General features: G+C 37.0%; 1 protein-coding gene across 1 annotated transcript; it reads right to left on the minus strand.

Moving 5' to 3' along the window:
- Nucleotides 1–230: 230 nt before the first annotated feature.
- On the minus strand, nt 231–1,010 carry LOC143571389 (zinc finger BED domain-containing protein RICESLEEPER 2-like). The gene has a single exon (XM_077056825.1). It carries the CDS (start codon nt 1,008–1,010, stop codon nt 231–233), a length of 780 nt encoding a protein of 259 aa, XP_076912940.1.
- Between the last annotated feature and the right edge of the window lie 16,515 nt (nt 1,011–17,525).

Raw genomic sequence — 17,525 nt, forward strand, 5'->3', positions numbered from 1 at the left:
GAATTAGATGTTTGACTCGCTTTCATCTTATTTCTCAACCTATCTCCAAAATCATGACTTGTATTACTTGTAGGATTAGTGGATGTTTAAAATGGTATTGGTGGAGCATGAATACGCACATAATCGTCATATAACTCTTGCATTCCATTCTTTATGTGTGTTTTCTTTAACTCAACAAAGGTTTTCCCTTCCATTCCATGGTGATCTTCCAATACAATATCCAAAAACATTTACTTGTTTCTTGGATCAAGTAAGAGAGAAAAATATAACATCAAATTCAAACTATCAATATCTCCAAAGTACTTGTCAAATTTGGGCTTCATCACCTTAGCAATATCATAAAGATGTTGATCCTTGGGTGGTTCTTCAACAATATCGCATTGAAGTTGTTCCCTTAATACCTCAAGAATTTTTTCTAGTTCAACAACAAGAGTATGTGATGTCACATACTTTGTTCCAGAAATTCTCAATGTCACTTCATGAAATGTTTTTAAAAAAACACACAACTTTCTTGCTTTCACCCAATCTTCTGATGTCGGAACCCATTGATTCTTTTTCCTAATCTCATTACCAAAAGTCGCATCCTCCAAATCAAACCTATCAAATGCATGATCATAGGCTTCTGCTACATCTAAAATAAGGTAGGTAGAGTTCCACCTAGTTGGAACATCAAGAACCAACTCTTTTGTACTTGCACATCTAGCACTTTCGGCACATTTTTTGAATTTTTCAATTCTAGCACCTGACTTCTTTACCCACTTAACCACATATCTTATGTTCTCAATTGACTCATCAACATTTTTCATACCATCTTGCACAACTAGATTCAAAATATGTGCTGCACAACGTATGTGTATCCATTTCCCATGCAATAAAGAAATGTGGTTGTTTGCATATACTATGTTCAAAAAATCTATTGCACTATCATTTTCACTCGCATTATCAACTGAAATTGTAAAGATATTATCAATATCCCATCCATTCAAACAAGACTCTACCCCTTTTCCCATGTCGACACCCTAATGACCATCAAGTGGACAAAAATTTCAACACTTTCTTTACCAAATTCTAATCATTATCTATAAAATGAGCGGTAAGAGCCATGTAACTTTTTTTCTTTATGAATGTCCAAGTATTAGTTGTAACACAAATCCTACTAATGTTTCTTCCATTTAAATCACGAATTTTAGTTTTCTCCTCCGCATACAATTTGAAACACTATCGTGTGATTGTGGTTCGACTTTGAACACGAAATACCGGTTGATTAATTTTAGAATAGTGTCTAAATCCTTCACCCTCGACAAAACTTAAAGGAAGTTTATCAACAATAATCATGTGCACTAAAGCTCTTGTACTTTTCTTTTGATCAAACTTACATGCCACCATTTTGGTTGCATCACCATGTTCAAAAGTAATATTAGTTTGACTAGCACTAGTTTTGCCAAATAAGATTTGCACTTAGTAAGATGATTTGAAAGATTTCTAGTACCGTACTTTTTCGCTCACATAAATATTTTGAACCGCATTGTAGACATCTAGCCTTTTGATCTTCTTTGTTCATCCCCTTCTCTAACTCTTCTATTACAAATCATTCCAAACTGCCGATCTTTTGCTTGAGTTTCTTGTTTGATTCAATTGCTCTTGAGATTCTTGACTTTCTTTTGATCATTTCTTTGAATTCCTTGGTCGTTTCACATGCTCTTGATTGTCTTGACTTTCTTTAGAGCATTTTTTTGAATTCCTTGACCGTTTCACACCCTCTTGAGAATCTTGACTTTTGTTTTTATTGCTCTTTGCATCATATTTCATTGAGTCAAACATCTACAAACATATAAGGCATCAATATTCAATCAAACTAAACTAATGAATATAGTAGGATATATAATTCTTCAACTAAACTAAAGATAACAGATTATTAAAGAAAATTATTTTGGTGGGGTGTTATAAAAGAAGCTTATGTATGTACACATTTATATAAAGATATTTATGTCATAATGCCCAATAATTACTATGACTGAGTAAGGTTGTTAACGGTTTTGGTTTTTTTTAATGAAATCGTACCATAATTAAAAATACTTAAATGGTGGACATATGAGCACGAAACTGGTTAGATTAATAATCTATATGTATCATAATTAAAAATACTTAAATGTATTATAATTGTTAGATAGAAATACTTAAATGATGCCATGTGAACAATTAGCTTTGTTTCTAAAAAGTAAATGATTACCTGTGAATCCTGTGATGGTTGATAATCTTCTGTAGATGATGCCATGGTTGATAAACAATTAGCAGCGTGCAAAGGAAGCCATGGTTGATAATCTTTGTGATGGTTGATGATACGAACTGATCAAGGGTTTTTGGGTATTAATTGATTCATATTGGGCTTGTATTATACACAAATATAAGTCGATTAATATAATAAGTTGTATAATGGGCTTGGGCTTTAATCCTTAGTAAAACAACTAATCAGATTATTCGGGTTAACCCGAAACCCGATTTTTTTACTAAAACAAACCCGAAACCCCACCCTAATAACTATTCGGGTTAACCCGAATAACCAGATTAATACTTTTGACCAGAATTAACCCGGCCTTAATTAGCTTATTCGGGTTCGGGTCGGGTCGGGTTAATCGGGTTCGGGTAATTTGGTCTGTAACATCCTGTTTTCTCATTTTGGTTAATAAAATAAAAATATGAGTTATTATGAGTTGGGCTAGTGTTGGGTTAAATAGATATGGGTTATGGACTAAGATTAAAACGAAAGGAAGAAAGGACCATCGGCTTGAGCCCATGATCCATAGTATATAATCCAAACTTATGCATTAATCCATTCATTTCCACTAGCTCCATACACCATCAAAAACACACACTTAGCTCTCTCTCATCCAACTTTATCTCTCTAGCCGAAATCACCAAGAACCTCGAGCATCAACCCGAGGTAACGATAGTTTGATATTGTATAGATTCAAATCCGCTAGATCTCGTCGCGAAACGATGAACCGACACCCTCAACCGTTAAAATCACGAGATCCGAAAGGTATTGGGTATAAACCGGTCGAAAGACGAGCTTAGGGGTCGCCCTAGCGTGGATCCGGATCGAACTAGATGAAAAACGGTGGAAAAACGAAGATATCTCACTTTTCCAACGAGATTTCCGGTTTTCCGGCGACGACGGCGCCAGAAAGGCGGCGTTGGTGATGAGGGGAATGTTGGTGAATACGATGAAAGGACATCTGACATTCTGTCAGATGCCCTAAACCCTAGGTGCGTGTAACGAACTGGGTACGCCCATTCGTTAAGGAAGAATAACGAATTAGCTTAATTCGTTAAGAAATTTGTCAGATAGTTCGTTATGGGGAAATGACGAATGAATCCTCATTCTTTAGAAGGTCCATTCGGTATAAAAGGGGTCATTCGTTGTAACGATTCCGGCAGAATCAGGTATACCCTATCAGGTATATACTATTTATGTGTTATTTAATAATGAATATGTGAATTATAATGCGTTTATACGAGTATGTATGATTCACAGTACGGATTATACTCGATTATACAGTTAATCGTATTGGAAATACGATTAACCGATTAACGGTTATTGAAGCCCGAATGAATCGAGGATTACATTATAGACGAGATATATGATATTTAGTGATGTTTACGAAGTATTAAAGCTTCAGGATAAGTGAATTAAAGCACAGAAAAAAAATTTTCGATTTAATGGTACGTCGGCACGTTAAACGAAACCTTTAATACCAAACCAAGCAAGAGACGATCGATCAAGCCGAAAAAGATGCGCAATTATTAATAATATGATGTTTTAAGTTAATAAATGTCATGGTTTAAGTTTTTTAAAGTTTTTAAATCGGTTTTATATAAATTTCATTTTTAAGACGAAAACGATAGTTTTAGCCTCGTTTTAAGCCGAATTAAACATTTAACCGAAAAACGAACTGAACCAGATTATCCAAAACATTATCCGGATTTCCAAAATCCAAATGAGTGGCTAGAAATGGAAAGGTGGGTCCCACCCCACCTCCCTTTGACTTCCGATCGGACAAGGGTATATCCCTTGCCCTTGTTATTTTTTTTTAAAACAATCATCTCAACAATCTTCCTCTCCTCTCCACTTCATGAACTAAAAACCGAGATTTGGAGCAAGAAAAACAAGGTAAAGATCGAGTTATTTACGTTTCCATCTTCTTTTCTTGAGTTTATTTGCAAGAAAATGATGTTTCAAGTGAAAAAGGGTGAAAACCCAAGATGAAAACCGATTCTTGCATGATCAAGTGATGTATACGGGTTATACAAGGGATCTTGGTCCAAGAAAGAAGTTAAACGAACCAAAAACGAATTTTTACGGTTTAAATCTTTGTTTTTAAATCATAACCGAACCCATGAAAGAAATGGCTTGATTGTGGGTGTAACTTGCTTGGTGTGGTGTTATTGTGCTTGTAGGTGTTGTATCTAGTTGGTAACAAAGGCTAGAAAGCAAGATCCTTGCGATTTAAAGCTAAAAACACAAGGTAGTTCGGTTTTTGTATGGTGTATGTGTTTTGGACAGATTGTGGTACATTTAGAGTTAGGCTACGAAATTTCACATAGATGATCTACACATGAAAATATGAGATCTGTGAAAATTTGGTAATTTTTGGACAAAGTATGAATATTTGGTGAATTTAATGCTCGGTTTTGGCTAAAAATGGTGAAAAATACTTAAATATCATGATAAATTCTGGAAAATTCCGGATAAGCTTTTTATAACATGAAAAAGTCACACACAAAATTTTAGGTCAGTTGGAGAAGTCTAAGTAGGCTTTTCGGTTAAACGAGTTCTAGGGTTTTCTAGCTCGGTTTTAGTGAAAATGACATGTAAAAAGAGATTTTGGTTCTGGAAAAATTACAGGGGACTATGTGGATGGCAGGAGTCATCTAGAAAAAATTTAGGATTTTTCTAAGGTCGTTTGGTATTTACGACATATTTAGTGTTTAAATGGTGTTTAAAAATAGATAAATAAATTTTAAATATAAAAATTAATTCTGGAAATATTTTTATAAAATTCCACACTGTCAAAAAGTGATTTGTGCAAAATTTCAAGATCCGAGACTAAACGGATAATTATTTGTGCTAAAAAGAAAATAAAAACAAACTTTTAAAGTTTAAAACGCGTAAACCGGTAAAGTTCGCCTAAACGAGCTGACTGGTGTATAAAAACCCTAAAAATGGACTATTTTCATATAACTGAGTTAAACAAGTAAAAAAAATAAATCATTCGAAAATAATTCGGATGATTTGGGTAATTTTATCCGATTTAACAGTTTCCGGTACACTAAAGACGGAAACGGGTCCCGCGGCCAATCGGGGCGTCTAAACCGAGCTCTAATTTCACAACTACAATTAAATTATCAGTCAACAACTGTTTTCGGGTCGTGTGTGATCAAACTCATTTTTGAAACGTAAAAACGGATAACCGTGCTAGGCACGCAAAACGGGGAAAACGAACTAATAGTAATTTCGACTACTGAACTCTAAACGATATCACAATCTGAGTCCGGAGAAGTGTTTCTAGGTTAACATTGCCCCCGGAACGGGTACAGTACTGGGTTAACAGTGTCCCCAGATGTACCGGTTAACACGGTTAAAGTTATATTAATAGTGATTGTATAGTAACGAACTTAGGGATCGTATTACAGATCCGGATTAGTAGCTGCGTACTGTGTCACATACTTGCTTGCGAAAGATGAGTTTCACGAGCCCCTTTTTCTGAATTGTTTTTAAATATTTTCTCAGGGCGGAAAGCATGTTACTATTGAAATGTTTAAGTACGTACTGAACGCATGGATTTGCGTGTATTTATATATATTTTATTGTACGGGAATCGTACGGAAATGTACTAAGATGGTAATTGTCTGAGTTGCTAACATTGTAAGGCTCCGCAACACGAGTGATTAGCTAAAAGCCGGTAGAGTGTGAATAGTACTATTGGTCTGACAAACCCAACAGGTCCGGCATGGATTTGCTGATGTTTCCCAGCCAGTTGCACATGTCTATTTTGTTGCTATTTATTTTGCTATGTAATGTTAGGCATAGCGGTTTGGGGCAGGTTCGTGGGCGGAGTATGCCACGGGGTTGTATGTGGATAGTCAGAGGTTTCACTTGTGGGCTCAGCATAATTACATCGCTAATATATGATTATTATAATGATTTGTCATTGTTTATTTAAATTAGTGAAACTCACCAACTATTCGTAGTTGACCCGTTTTCTTTACATGCTTTCTAGGTACCCCCAAAGTGGAATAATTGCTACATGCTTGTCGATGCGTGCTTTTTTGTGGAAGCTTAATGATCTTTTTGTATTAAATATGTTAATGTACTGTTGGTAAAACTTATGTGTTAACGCCTAGACGGTAATTAAACTCGGAACAATGTAACATGGTGTAAATTAATGTAGTGGTGTTTTCTTTATAAGCAATGCTGTTGATATCAGACGTGTCTGTTGCATCCCGTTTACGTTTCCGCTGCGGTTATGGGGTGTTACAGAACTTGGTATCAGAGCCATTGGTTATAAAGAATTAGGATGTCTTTAAAAGATACCTAAAATATAACCAGTAGCTCAAGTATTATAGGATCTGAATATCAACTAATAATTTATAGTGACGAGATCTGAATGAACTTGGATGGACAAGTGAGTTATTATGGTCCGGAACATAATAACAGACTTGTCCGCACGAGGGAATTCAGGGGAAGTCACGGGGAACATTAATAGGTAAAATCGGCAACATATGTGTAAGTATATGATAATATTTTTATGTGACAAAGTTGTATAAGTATGTGTATATTAATTATGATTTACATTATGGAAGGAACTATATGTTTGCTAACTTGTGTACAGGTAAGGATGTCGAGATCACGAAGTCTGTCAGTGGAGGAGGACCCGGAGGAGGCCAGTTCCGGGAACTCTAGGAGCTTACGCCTAGCATCCAGCACTGAGCCTAGTGAGACTAGCCGTAGGAGTACTAGCTTGTCCTCCCCTACTAGGGTTGCCAGATCCCCCACCCCACCCGCACCACAGGTCACCCCTACCCCTCCCAGACCCGGATCCCGCCTCACGGCGCGGATCAGTGTCCCCTATGTCCCACCTACCTCTACCCCACCCAGACCTACCTTCCATAGGGGCGAGTCCTCCCGCCCCCAGCCCGAGCCTGTGCCTCCACCCATGTGGGGTACCCCTAGGCTGGAGAGGGATGAACGTCCCTCCTCCGAGGCTGCATGGCTCCGAGTGCTCACCGAGCAGGTGATTGAGCACACCATCGCCTTGACGGTGGGGATCCAGAGGAGGAGACACTTGGCGGACTGCGTACTAGACAGCCAGTACGCGATTGGCCAGCTAAGGAGGGAGGGCGCATACTCCCAGTAGATGATTGACCGGATGGAGACACGGATCCGGGTTTTGCTGGCGGTGTTAGTGGTGATGGTGGCAGTGTTGGCGTGGTTGGTATACCACCATGCTTAGTTGTGTTAGGGTGGTAGTAGTCAGGGTCCGCTTTTTGATACTCTGTGTAAGCAGTTAGTGGCGATGCTAACATAGAGTGAATCTTGGGTAGTTATAGTACAGCCACTAGCCCATATGGGGTCTCTTTTGGGAATATCATTGTAGATACTTTTGGTGTATCATTCAAGCACTGACCCATAGCGGGTTATGTCGAAATGATGCCGATGTAGGGCCGATGTATGAAAACTTAATCTATGGGATGATGTTTATGTAATATGTACTAATGTTTATTAATGAATGGAATGTGTGTTGTGTTTCGAGATTGGAATTGGTATTAATTATATGTATCTTTCTTAATGTTGTGTAGAATGGCACCAAAACGGTCAGCTCGAATGTCAGAAGTGGATGTGGACCGTCTGATTGCTCGACAGTTAGAGGCGGCGATACCGGATATAGTATCGCGCATCGCCGCCAGTATTTACAATACGACAAATCCAGACCCTGCGAGCAATCAAACGACCACCAATAATGATGGGGAACAAAATGTTAACCCTCCGCCGAACGGTAACCCGATTCCGAGTAATGACGCACCGCCTAGGGTGGTCGTTACAGATAGTAAAGGCCCTATACCTTGTGTAGAAACGAACCGCACTGAACCGACTCCTGCAACAAAGGGATGTTCAATCAAAGATTTTATGTTGTGCAAGCCCCTAGAATTTAGCGGGTCTGAGGGACCAAATGGGTTGGTTAAGTGGATTGAGAAAATAGAGTCTGTTGTGAACATCAGCAACTGCCCTGAGGATTACGTTGTTAAGTATGCTACCTGCACGTTCACGGACCATGCCTTGACATGGTGGAACACAATAGTGCAAACTCGCGGTCAGGCAGCGACAAACCGCATGACCTGGGCAGAGCTCAAGGCCCTTGTACTGGAACATTTCTGCCCGAAAAACGAACTGCAGAAGTTAGAAAACGAATTGTGGAACCTGGAGATGCAGGGGGCAGACCACTTGGGTTATACGAACCGGTTTAATGAATTGTCGCGATTGGTGCCATGGTTGGTCACCCCAGAGTCAAATAGGGTTGAGCGTTATATATGGGGACTAGCTCCAGTAGTAAGGAGTATAGTCAACTCTGGGGGACACAAGACGTTTGAGGGTGCGGTGACGCAAGCTGGTATCGTCACATACGATTTCGTGAGGAGTGGGTCACTGAAGGTGGCAGGAGAGTCTGCTGGGGGAAAGCGAGGTACGTATGACAATAGGATCCAGGAGAAGCAGCAAAATAAACGTGCTCGGCCCGCTGCCCAGAACTATGCCATGACTAGTTCAGGCGGAAGGCAGGAATCGCAGAAAGGGACGTTCCCTAAGTGTGGGAAATGCGGTTACCAGCATGGTGGCGAGTGCAAGGGAGTAGTGTGCCACCGGTGTGGCAGGATTGGGCACTACGCCCCGAGTTGTAGGACAAACCTGAACAATCTGAACCGACAACCGCAACCTATCCGTGCGCAGCCACATAGGACTCAAGCCCTAGCTTGGCCCATTAAAACTATTGGGCCGGTCCTACCATCTTAACATAATTTCACTTAGATAGATCATTGCTGTTATATAAAAGATCGGAAAACAACATATATAATAATGTTTTTCTAACCAAACACTTTTATAATAATTAGTTTCGAAATACCTATTGATTATCGGATATTCCTGCTAGTTATTACAAAATACCTATTCGAGTTTCCAAATAATTTTTTGTATCGCTCTAGTTTATATATAATCTTAAATATTAAACAACAATAAACTAAAATATGATAAAATATCTTAAATATCTTTAAATAAATCATTATGATATAAATTAAATAGAAAATCTAATGCTTGATATCATAAAAAAAATATGATAATATTATCAAATACATTTTCTATAAGAAAAAGTTCATTTTCGTGTAATAAAACTAATAAAAAGAGCCGTTACCAAAATAAGTGAACGAAAATAATGATAAGATTTATAAGTTTTCAGGTATATGCATATGGTAGATTGTTAGGGTAAACGATTATAAGTTTTCGAGCAGGTATCATTCTTTTTCTTTTTGAACGGCTACACACACCCATTTATTCTTAATCCTACTCCTAAACTACTTAAAAAATAATCTACTTCAATGCCAAGATTAAACCCTGGTCTTCACTCCAAAAGACAAGAGCCTTACGTCAAGGCTAAAATGCAATACCCGGTCACGTACTAATATTTGATAGCTGTTATCCCTCTCAAATATATTAGGTTACGGATTTCCCATTGAATTATGGTTCAATTTCAATCCCTACTTGTGCAATACGCATTAGAGGTTAAATCCAGCTGGACTTATTACCTATTAAATATATAACTATCACCAATTATTTAGTTACATCTAAAAAAGATTTGATTTAAATAACAACGATTAGTTTATAACATTCTAATTATTATTAACTTAATAATTAATAAATATGTAAATAATTTATATACTTACAATTTTGGAGGAGTTTGCTTTGAAAGTTGTTCATCACGCTTTAGCTGTTGTACCATTTACAATCTTCTGTTTTCAAAGTCTGTATCCTACATTCCTTCTATCGGTCTATTATCTTTTCCGGTGTCCGTATAATGTCACCACGTGCCTTCCCCACCCACCACTTTTATTACTCACATCTTTTGTTCTCTCAAAACACGGTGGGGTAGAAACTACTAAATACTATTGTGGATGATGATGGTGGTGTTTCTTGCTATTGAAGCAAGAAAAAAAGATGTTCGTATCATCTCTATAATCGGCCAACACCATCTTTAATCACTAATTACGGCCGAAGGCGCAACGGTATGCCTAGCAAGTTTAATCAGTTACATCATTAATTTAGCTGTTGGAAAGGGGTAATTTTATATCAGGTTTTGGTGATGATCAAAATTAGGGATTTTTTTATGTATGTTGTTTCTGAGTGATTGACATTTTGAAATACAGTAATTGACATTTTTTTGAATGATTATTGTAATCTGATAGGGTTAGAAACCGTAAGGAGAATAAAACTAGGAGGTAGTGAAGATTTACTCAAATTCTGGATACCCTCCTGTAGGTTCGATTCATTCATTATATAAAACTATAATTACAAACCCGACCCAAACAAATAAAAACAAACCATATTACACCCTTATAGAAAGCAAGGTACTTGAAAGCAAAATAAACTAAAAACGACACGTAACAATACTCCACCCTTAAAATTATTCTTGACCCCAAGAATCACAAAATAGATTAAAATAAAACAAACTGCAAAATTTTTGTACTCTTTGGTTCGACCCATTCCATGGTGGACGCCAGTCAAATCTTCCGTGGGCATTCAGAGCTGTTTTAGTGACGCCACATTGGGCGACATTCATGTTCCATTTCAAGACCAACATCTTTTACATTCATCCTATCACCATCATACACCTCATCCCATGGCTGGTAGTATACCATTAGTAGTAATATAACAACCCATATTGCAAGCTGTGGGCATCCTACCACAAGTGTGAGCACCACTTCAACCAAGAATACAGCTCCAACATTAGCATTAAGTTGTTTATAAACCGTTCCTAATGTCATCTTAAAAAGAGTACTATGAATTAGATGGTAGTGGGTAGCAATAACCTCACCATACACACAGAAAATATGGTAAAATTCATCAACTGAAATAGCATAATCAAGGTTATATATCACAACAATGCCTTGACTACACGATGCAGACATAGCAACCTCTATATTAGCAACAACATTAACCCACGAACCCAGCTTCTATCATAACCACTGAATAGGAAAACTGATTTATGTTGAATCCGGTTTAGGTACTCCCAGATCAGTACTCTGCCAATTTCAAATAAACTTTTCTTCACTAACAATGGCGATTCACTCGTTGCTTTATTTTTCCCACTGCAATTGCCAACCCCAAGATTCCTTAGCATGAGACCATATGTGTGTCCAGCCATGTCTGTTGCAAGACCCACTTGAAATGTAATTTTGTTGTCATCAAATACAACTAGATCATGACAACTATATTCAACTACATGCACCCTAAATTGACAAGCAACACGCTTCACTACAATTCTCTTTTCCCACGCCACAATTAGTTGATTTTTGACAATATCCGAAAAAGGATTAGGCCACGAATCCAACCAAAAAAAAAGAATCATCTGACTGGAAAACTAAATTTTGTTGCATCCATGTCATGCACTTCATGAACGACCTATTCCAACATTGTTTGACATAAAATTTCATATCCCATATTAGCTCATCGCCTCTAATAATCTCTTTATCAAATAACCTCTTCAAACATGATTTGTTATACAGCTGCCATGACCCTCTGGCCTTCCATTTATACCACAAACATTTCCCAACAAACACTTTATATTTCCGTTTGAGCCACATGCATACCTTCCTTGTGGAACAACCCCCATTCATAATGAGTACCAATTGTAAATAAGGCTCTAAGACATCATAGTAAATTCCGCCCATTGCTTCTGTTATGAACTTCAGATCTGTTAACTGAACTGAGATTGACATATTGGTAATTCCAGCCTTCGTTGATCCTCTTGTGAGCACAGTTCCATTACCCAAATCATGTTCATCTTTACACAAAGTTCATCAACTGGAAATGGAAACTCCAATACTTTGGATTTCCATTTGCGCCATGTATGCATCTTTGCTTCCTTCTTGAAGATATTATTGTTCTCAGTGATTGAAAACATGTGAGTTGACCGCTTCAACTTGTGAATATTAATGCAACCTTCTTTCTTTTGTTGACAAAAGCATATGGCAATGTCTTTAGCCAAAGTAGAGATATAATCCGATAATTCATCTCTTATGATTGGTTTCTCATTTTGAGGGAATTGGTGTGGAGTCATTTGCTTAAACAGTTCTAAAGTATTAAAAGTCTCCGAGGAGGAATTGGAAAACTCTGATACCCTTGATAGGGTTAGAAACAGTAAGGAGAAGAAAACTAGGAAATAGAGAAGATTTACTTAAATTCTGGATATCCTTCAGCGAATTTGATTCATTCAAAATATAAAACTATAATTACAAACCTGACCCAAACAAATAAAAACAAACCATATTACACCCTTATAGAAAACAAGGTACTTAAAAGCAAAATAAACTAAAAACGACACATAACATAATCCACCATCTTAATTCACTATTTGAATTATAAGGGTTGATAGAGAAAAGCGGTATACATAGTTTGAGTAATTAATTTAAGGTCAAAGTTTCTTATAGTTGGTGAAATCATGATGGAATTATTCTTTGATGAAGGCATAATTTTAGCGGAAAAATATCATATAGGCGGCTGAATATTTATCTATCCCTAAATCATATAGGTTTGTACATGATGCGGTAAATAATAAATTGTGAAATGTATATAATTCACTAATTTGTATTTTTGTTTGTTAAACGTGACACAGTATATTAAAGTATTATAATTGATGAAATATTTGAATTGTTTTAGGTGTGATACCTCTTATTCACGTTGGAAGACAAGGGCATATTTCCACTGCTAAATACCTCATTTAACATGGTGCTAATCCTTCACTAGCAAGTAAGTTAGGAGCTACGGCGTGGTATCGTGTTGCCAGAATAGGTCAGTGGTTTTAGACTTTTTGTTAATTGTCATCTTTTTTAATTCATCGATTAAAGCATGATGTATGTTTTAAATCGGATATTTATAGAGTTAATTCGAGATTTAGATTAAAAAATAAACTTATTTGGTGAGAGTGAAATTAAGAACTGAAACAGATTGCACGTAGCATGCATGCTTTAAACAGTTGATCAAGTTTAAACTAGAAACACAATTTAGAGTCTTTAGTCAGTATTTATATGCACAATGTTTGAATTTAACTCGGGACTTCAATTGCATATGTGTGACTTTACGGTGGAAGCTGACAGTGGTGTGGCCGGTGGTTTTAGCCAGTAGTTGTGCTTCAATTGTCGTTTACTGGCACTTCTGGTCATTGTCGTCTACCGGCAATGAAGGTGAAGTGGTGAGTGTGAGGCAATGACGATGAGGTGGTGAGTGCGAGTGGTTTTTGTGTTGTTTTCTCTCTCTCTCTCTCTCTCTCTTTATTGAGGGTTTTACCCAGCGATGATGGTGCCATGTTACTTGGCATGGCAACTTTGATTGCAACATTGTTGGCCTTGAGCCGTGCTTTGTTGACTAAGGTACCGAGGAATTGTGCATCTGAGTCTCTTTGTCGTGTATTGACTATGATGGCCTGGAGATTTGAGTCCATTGGTTTTAATATCATTTCATTTTTATTTCATTACAAGTTAATGAGCACATTTCTCAAAGCTAAGTATTGGAGTTGGAAATTTACATGGTAATATAGTATTTTTAAATTTACATTGAAGTTACAGTGTTAGCGGCCATTTTTCTTTCCTTGGCCGAGCTTACATTATATGTTATTTCATTTTAAGCTATGTGGCAGCTATTTTATGTTGCATCCGTTTGGAATTACCTTTGTTGCTGCCACATATCTATTGGTTTAGCGTAGTTAGTTTGTTTCTTGTCAATATGGTTTTTTTTCATGCTTTCACCCCCCTGATATTAGTTTACGGCTGTTAGTTTTTTTCTGTCAATATGGTTTTTTTCACGCTTTCACTTCCCGCCACAACGTGCGGGTTGAAAATTCTAGTTAATAAATAAGTACAAGTTGTACACTACAGCTACTTTTGATTTGTTGTACCGTAATTAGTTACTTTATTTGGGTGTTTGGGTGAACCTCTAAAACTTACTTATCTGCTTTTCGAAAAGCAAGGTATATGACAAAACTACTTTAAAAGCTTCAAATTATAGTTTTTCAAAAGTGACTTTTTTTACAAATAACAAATAAGCAAATTTAAAAGCTCAACAAAACACTCGTAAGTGTGTATAAGGGTGATTTTGCTTAGTGTGCGACTCTCCTAGCATAATTTATGAACAGTCATAACAAGGGTCATAAAATGGTTGATAAAGAGAGGAGGCTAATCATTCGTTGATAAATAGAAGAGGTTCATAATTCTTTGGAAACGGTCATAATCAAATAGTGGTGTGTATAGGCATTAGCCATAATGATATTACATTCTAATCATGTAGTTGAGAAAGAGCGGATGCCCCTACTCGTGGAAAAATATCATACGTATTTAGACATCTGGCCACTTTGTTATTCTTTAAATTAGAAAAAGGTGGAATGTCATTAGTTGTAATTTATTTAGAAGCTAAATTTATAATTTATAATAGATAAATTCATAAACCTATTACAATAGCATATCTTACTATACTATTAAATCAAACCTTAATTTTAAAATGACATTATTGTAGGATGTTCACATTAATGTCATTTCATTGTCAAGTCACATATTTCCTTTACTGTTATTGCCAAATCATCACATACACTTTATTTAAACCATAAGATTTTCCAACCATAATAATTTTAATCTCTCTCTCTCTCTCGGCCTATTCTTCCACCGTCTCTTATATTCCGGTAATATATATTGGGATTAATCATTTTCCGGTAAGGTTATATTTTATACTCTAATGGCCGATTTTGTTATATGTATTTCCGCTAAGGTTATATCGTTTTGCGGTAAGGTTTTCCTGTAATGTTTTATATTTATTTTAATTGTTATATGATTTTGTTATAATCTCTTTAGGTTGTAAATTAAAATTCAAGATTTAATTTATATGATGAGGTTATTACGGTTTTTGGTAAGTTTTTATATTTATTTTAATTGTTATATTATTTTTTTATAATCTTGTAACATCCCGAAATTTCAAAGAATAAAATTTGATACATTACTTATTGGTGGCCTAATTGTTTACTCGGGTTAGTAGAGAAAGAATAAAATAAGAAAGATGGAATGATAAGTAAGCTATTAGGTGGAATTAATTATGGACCAAAAAGGAAAGATGGGTCTTAGGTCTATGGGCTTAAGGGAGTATAAATACCCCTTAAACCCTAATCATTTCCACTTCTATCCATCTCTACATCATAGCCTCCCTACATACTCAAAACACACACATACACAACCTTATTCACGGCCGCGATTAAGAAGAGTAGATCCAAGACAAAAACCAAGCTAAATCTTGACTATAAAAGCAAGATACAAGATCCTTGTTGAATATTAAAGCTAACCGTAGCCTAGAAACGTCAAAAGTTAGCCGAGCACAGTTAAAGAGAGGAATAACAATTAAAGAAGAACGTAACAGAACCCAGGAGAGTTTCTAGTCCCATTTCGTTGTTATGTTTTCGGGGCTGTATGCATACTCAATGTGAACACTAATATACTTACCTTATGTGGTAAGTGTATGATATAATGATTGATGGATGGTATGTATGAATGTTATGAATGAATGTTAGTCGGTGCGTGAACGATCTTCGGATATTGCGCGTACCGCCAAGGGGAAAGATCTCCAAGTAGTTGTTAGTGTGTGTGAATGTTATGATGCGACTTGCTTATTATGTAAATGTTGAACTGATAGGAAGTGTCTTATAGACAAGTAGATTTAGAGTGTGATAGAAGTGGAAAGGGGTCTAGTAAGGGTGCTAGTGGCATGATGATAGTACGTTGTAGGGCAACCCTATACGTGCCTTTATTATTAAAGTGGTATAACGTGAGTGCCTGGTTGGGCAAGCCTGTACGTGCCTATGTTATTAAGTGGCATAACGTGAGTGCGTGGAAGGCAAGCCTCTATGTGCTTCCGTAAACAAGTGGCTAAGTAGTAAGGGGCAGTGAAGAGGTTAAGCGATAAGGAGAACAGGTTAGACAGAGGACCACGTGTCTTCGGGCACGTGCATAATTGCCTGTAATGGTTTTTTGGTAAGTTGCTTGATTACCTAGAACTCACTCAGCGTAGCTGACTTTTAGTATGCACACAGGTGAGTAGAATGAGGCAGCTAGTTTGAGTGGGACACATGGCAGAAGAATGAGAGACCGGCATCCGAAGACTCACGATGTTTTTATGTTATTAATGTTTAATTTTAAAGACAAGAATGATTGTTAAGACATGTTTATGAAGTAATATGTAATGTTTAACGAAAGTATTATATTTCTCGAAAGTTTTAATTAACTCTGATTTGTAAGAAAAGTGTTTATGAGTAAATCCAACACCAAAGTAGGGCACCGGGACCGGGGCCTTACAATTTGGTTTCAGAGCATAAGTTCGAGAGAATTATGCATCCTACATGCTTAGACTCGAACTAAGAACGAGATTTAAGAAAGAAAAGAAAGAAGATGCCAATTCAAGATAGCCATTTGTCACTCAAGCAAGCTCAGTAAAGGTAAAGTGTATGGTTAAATAATAATGTATATTGATGTTAGCTTAATTGCTAAAGGAAGGGTATGTGAATGTTAGGGGTAGGTTTAATTGATTGTCTGATTGATTAACTGTTTAAAAGTAGAATTTAGCACAAATAGACTCATAAAGGGAAGTGTATATGACACGGAAAGTAACGTGATTAGCTAATCACAGCTGGCCACTGTTATTACCTGTTAGCCTTACTATCCTTGTACTAAATAGTTCCTTGAGTGATGATGTTTGTGTTTCCTTATAGAATAAAAATGGCTGGAGCAAGAAAGATTGTTGGTCAAGGAGGTCGTACGGGACGTCGTGGTAGGCCGCGTATTGTTCGAGAACCATCTATAGAATCAACTTCTAACACAAGAGGAGAAGAAATCGCAGATGGACGGAATCCGAACAACAAAGAAGGGTATCAACTTGACCTTGATGTCCAGGCAGCCATTGCTCAAGCTGTAGCCGCTGCAGTGAAGAACCTATAACCTGAAAAGTCTGCTGAAAGTCACGCAAGGACAGCCGAGAGGGCAGGGGGTGATGGTAAGAAAGCTGATGATGGGGAAGGTGACTCGAGTTAAGTTCGATCTGTGAGGGTTGATGCAATGAAAAGAAAAAGATGTGGGTGTAACTACAAGTTGTTCAAGGGATCTGACCCACGAAGCTAACTGGATTAGGAGACGCAATCGCTACTCTACAGTGGATAACCGCAATGGACAAGGTT

The sequence above is a fragment of the Bidens hawaiensis genome, unplaced genomic scaffold (assembly GCF_021521415.1).
Source record: "Bidens hawaiensis isolate Kalapana, Puna unplaced genomic scaffold, B.hawaiensis_p1.1 tig00025367_1, whole genome shotgun sequence".
Taxonomy (NCBI): Eukaryota; Viridiplantae; Streptophyta; class Magnoliopsida; order Asterales; family Asteraceae; genus Bidens; species Bidens hawaiensis.

Coding starts and splice junctions, on each gene's coding strand:
- LOC143571389 (XM_077056825.1), bottom strand. CDS start 1,010: ATGGGAAAAGGGGTAGAGTCTTGTTTGAATGGATGGGATATTGATAAT.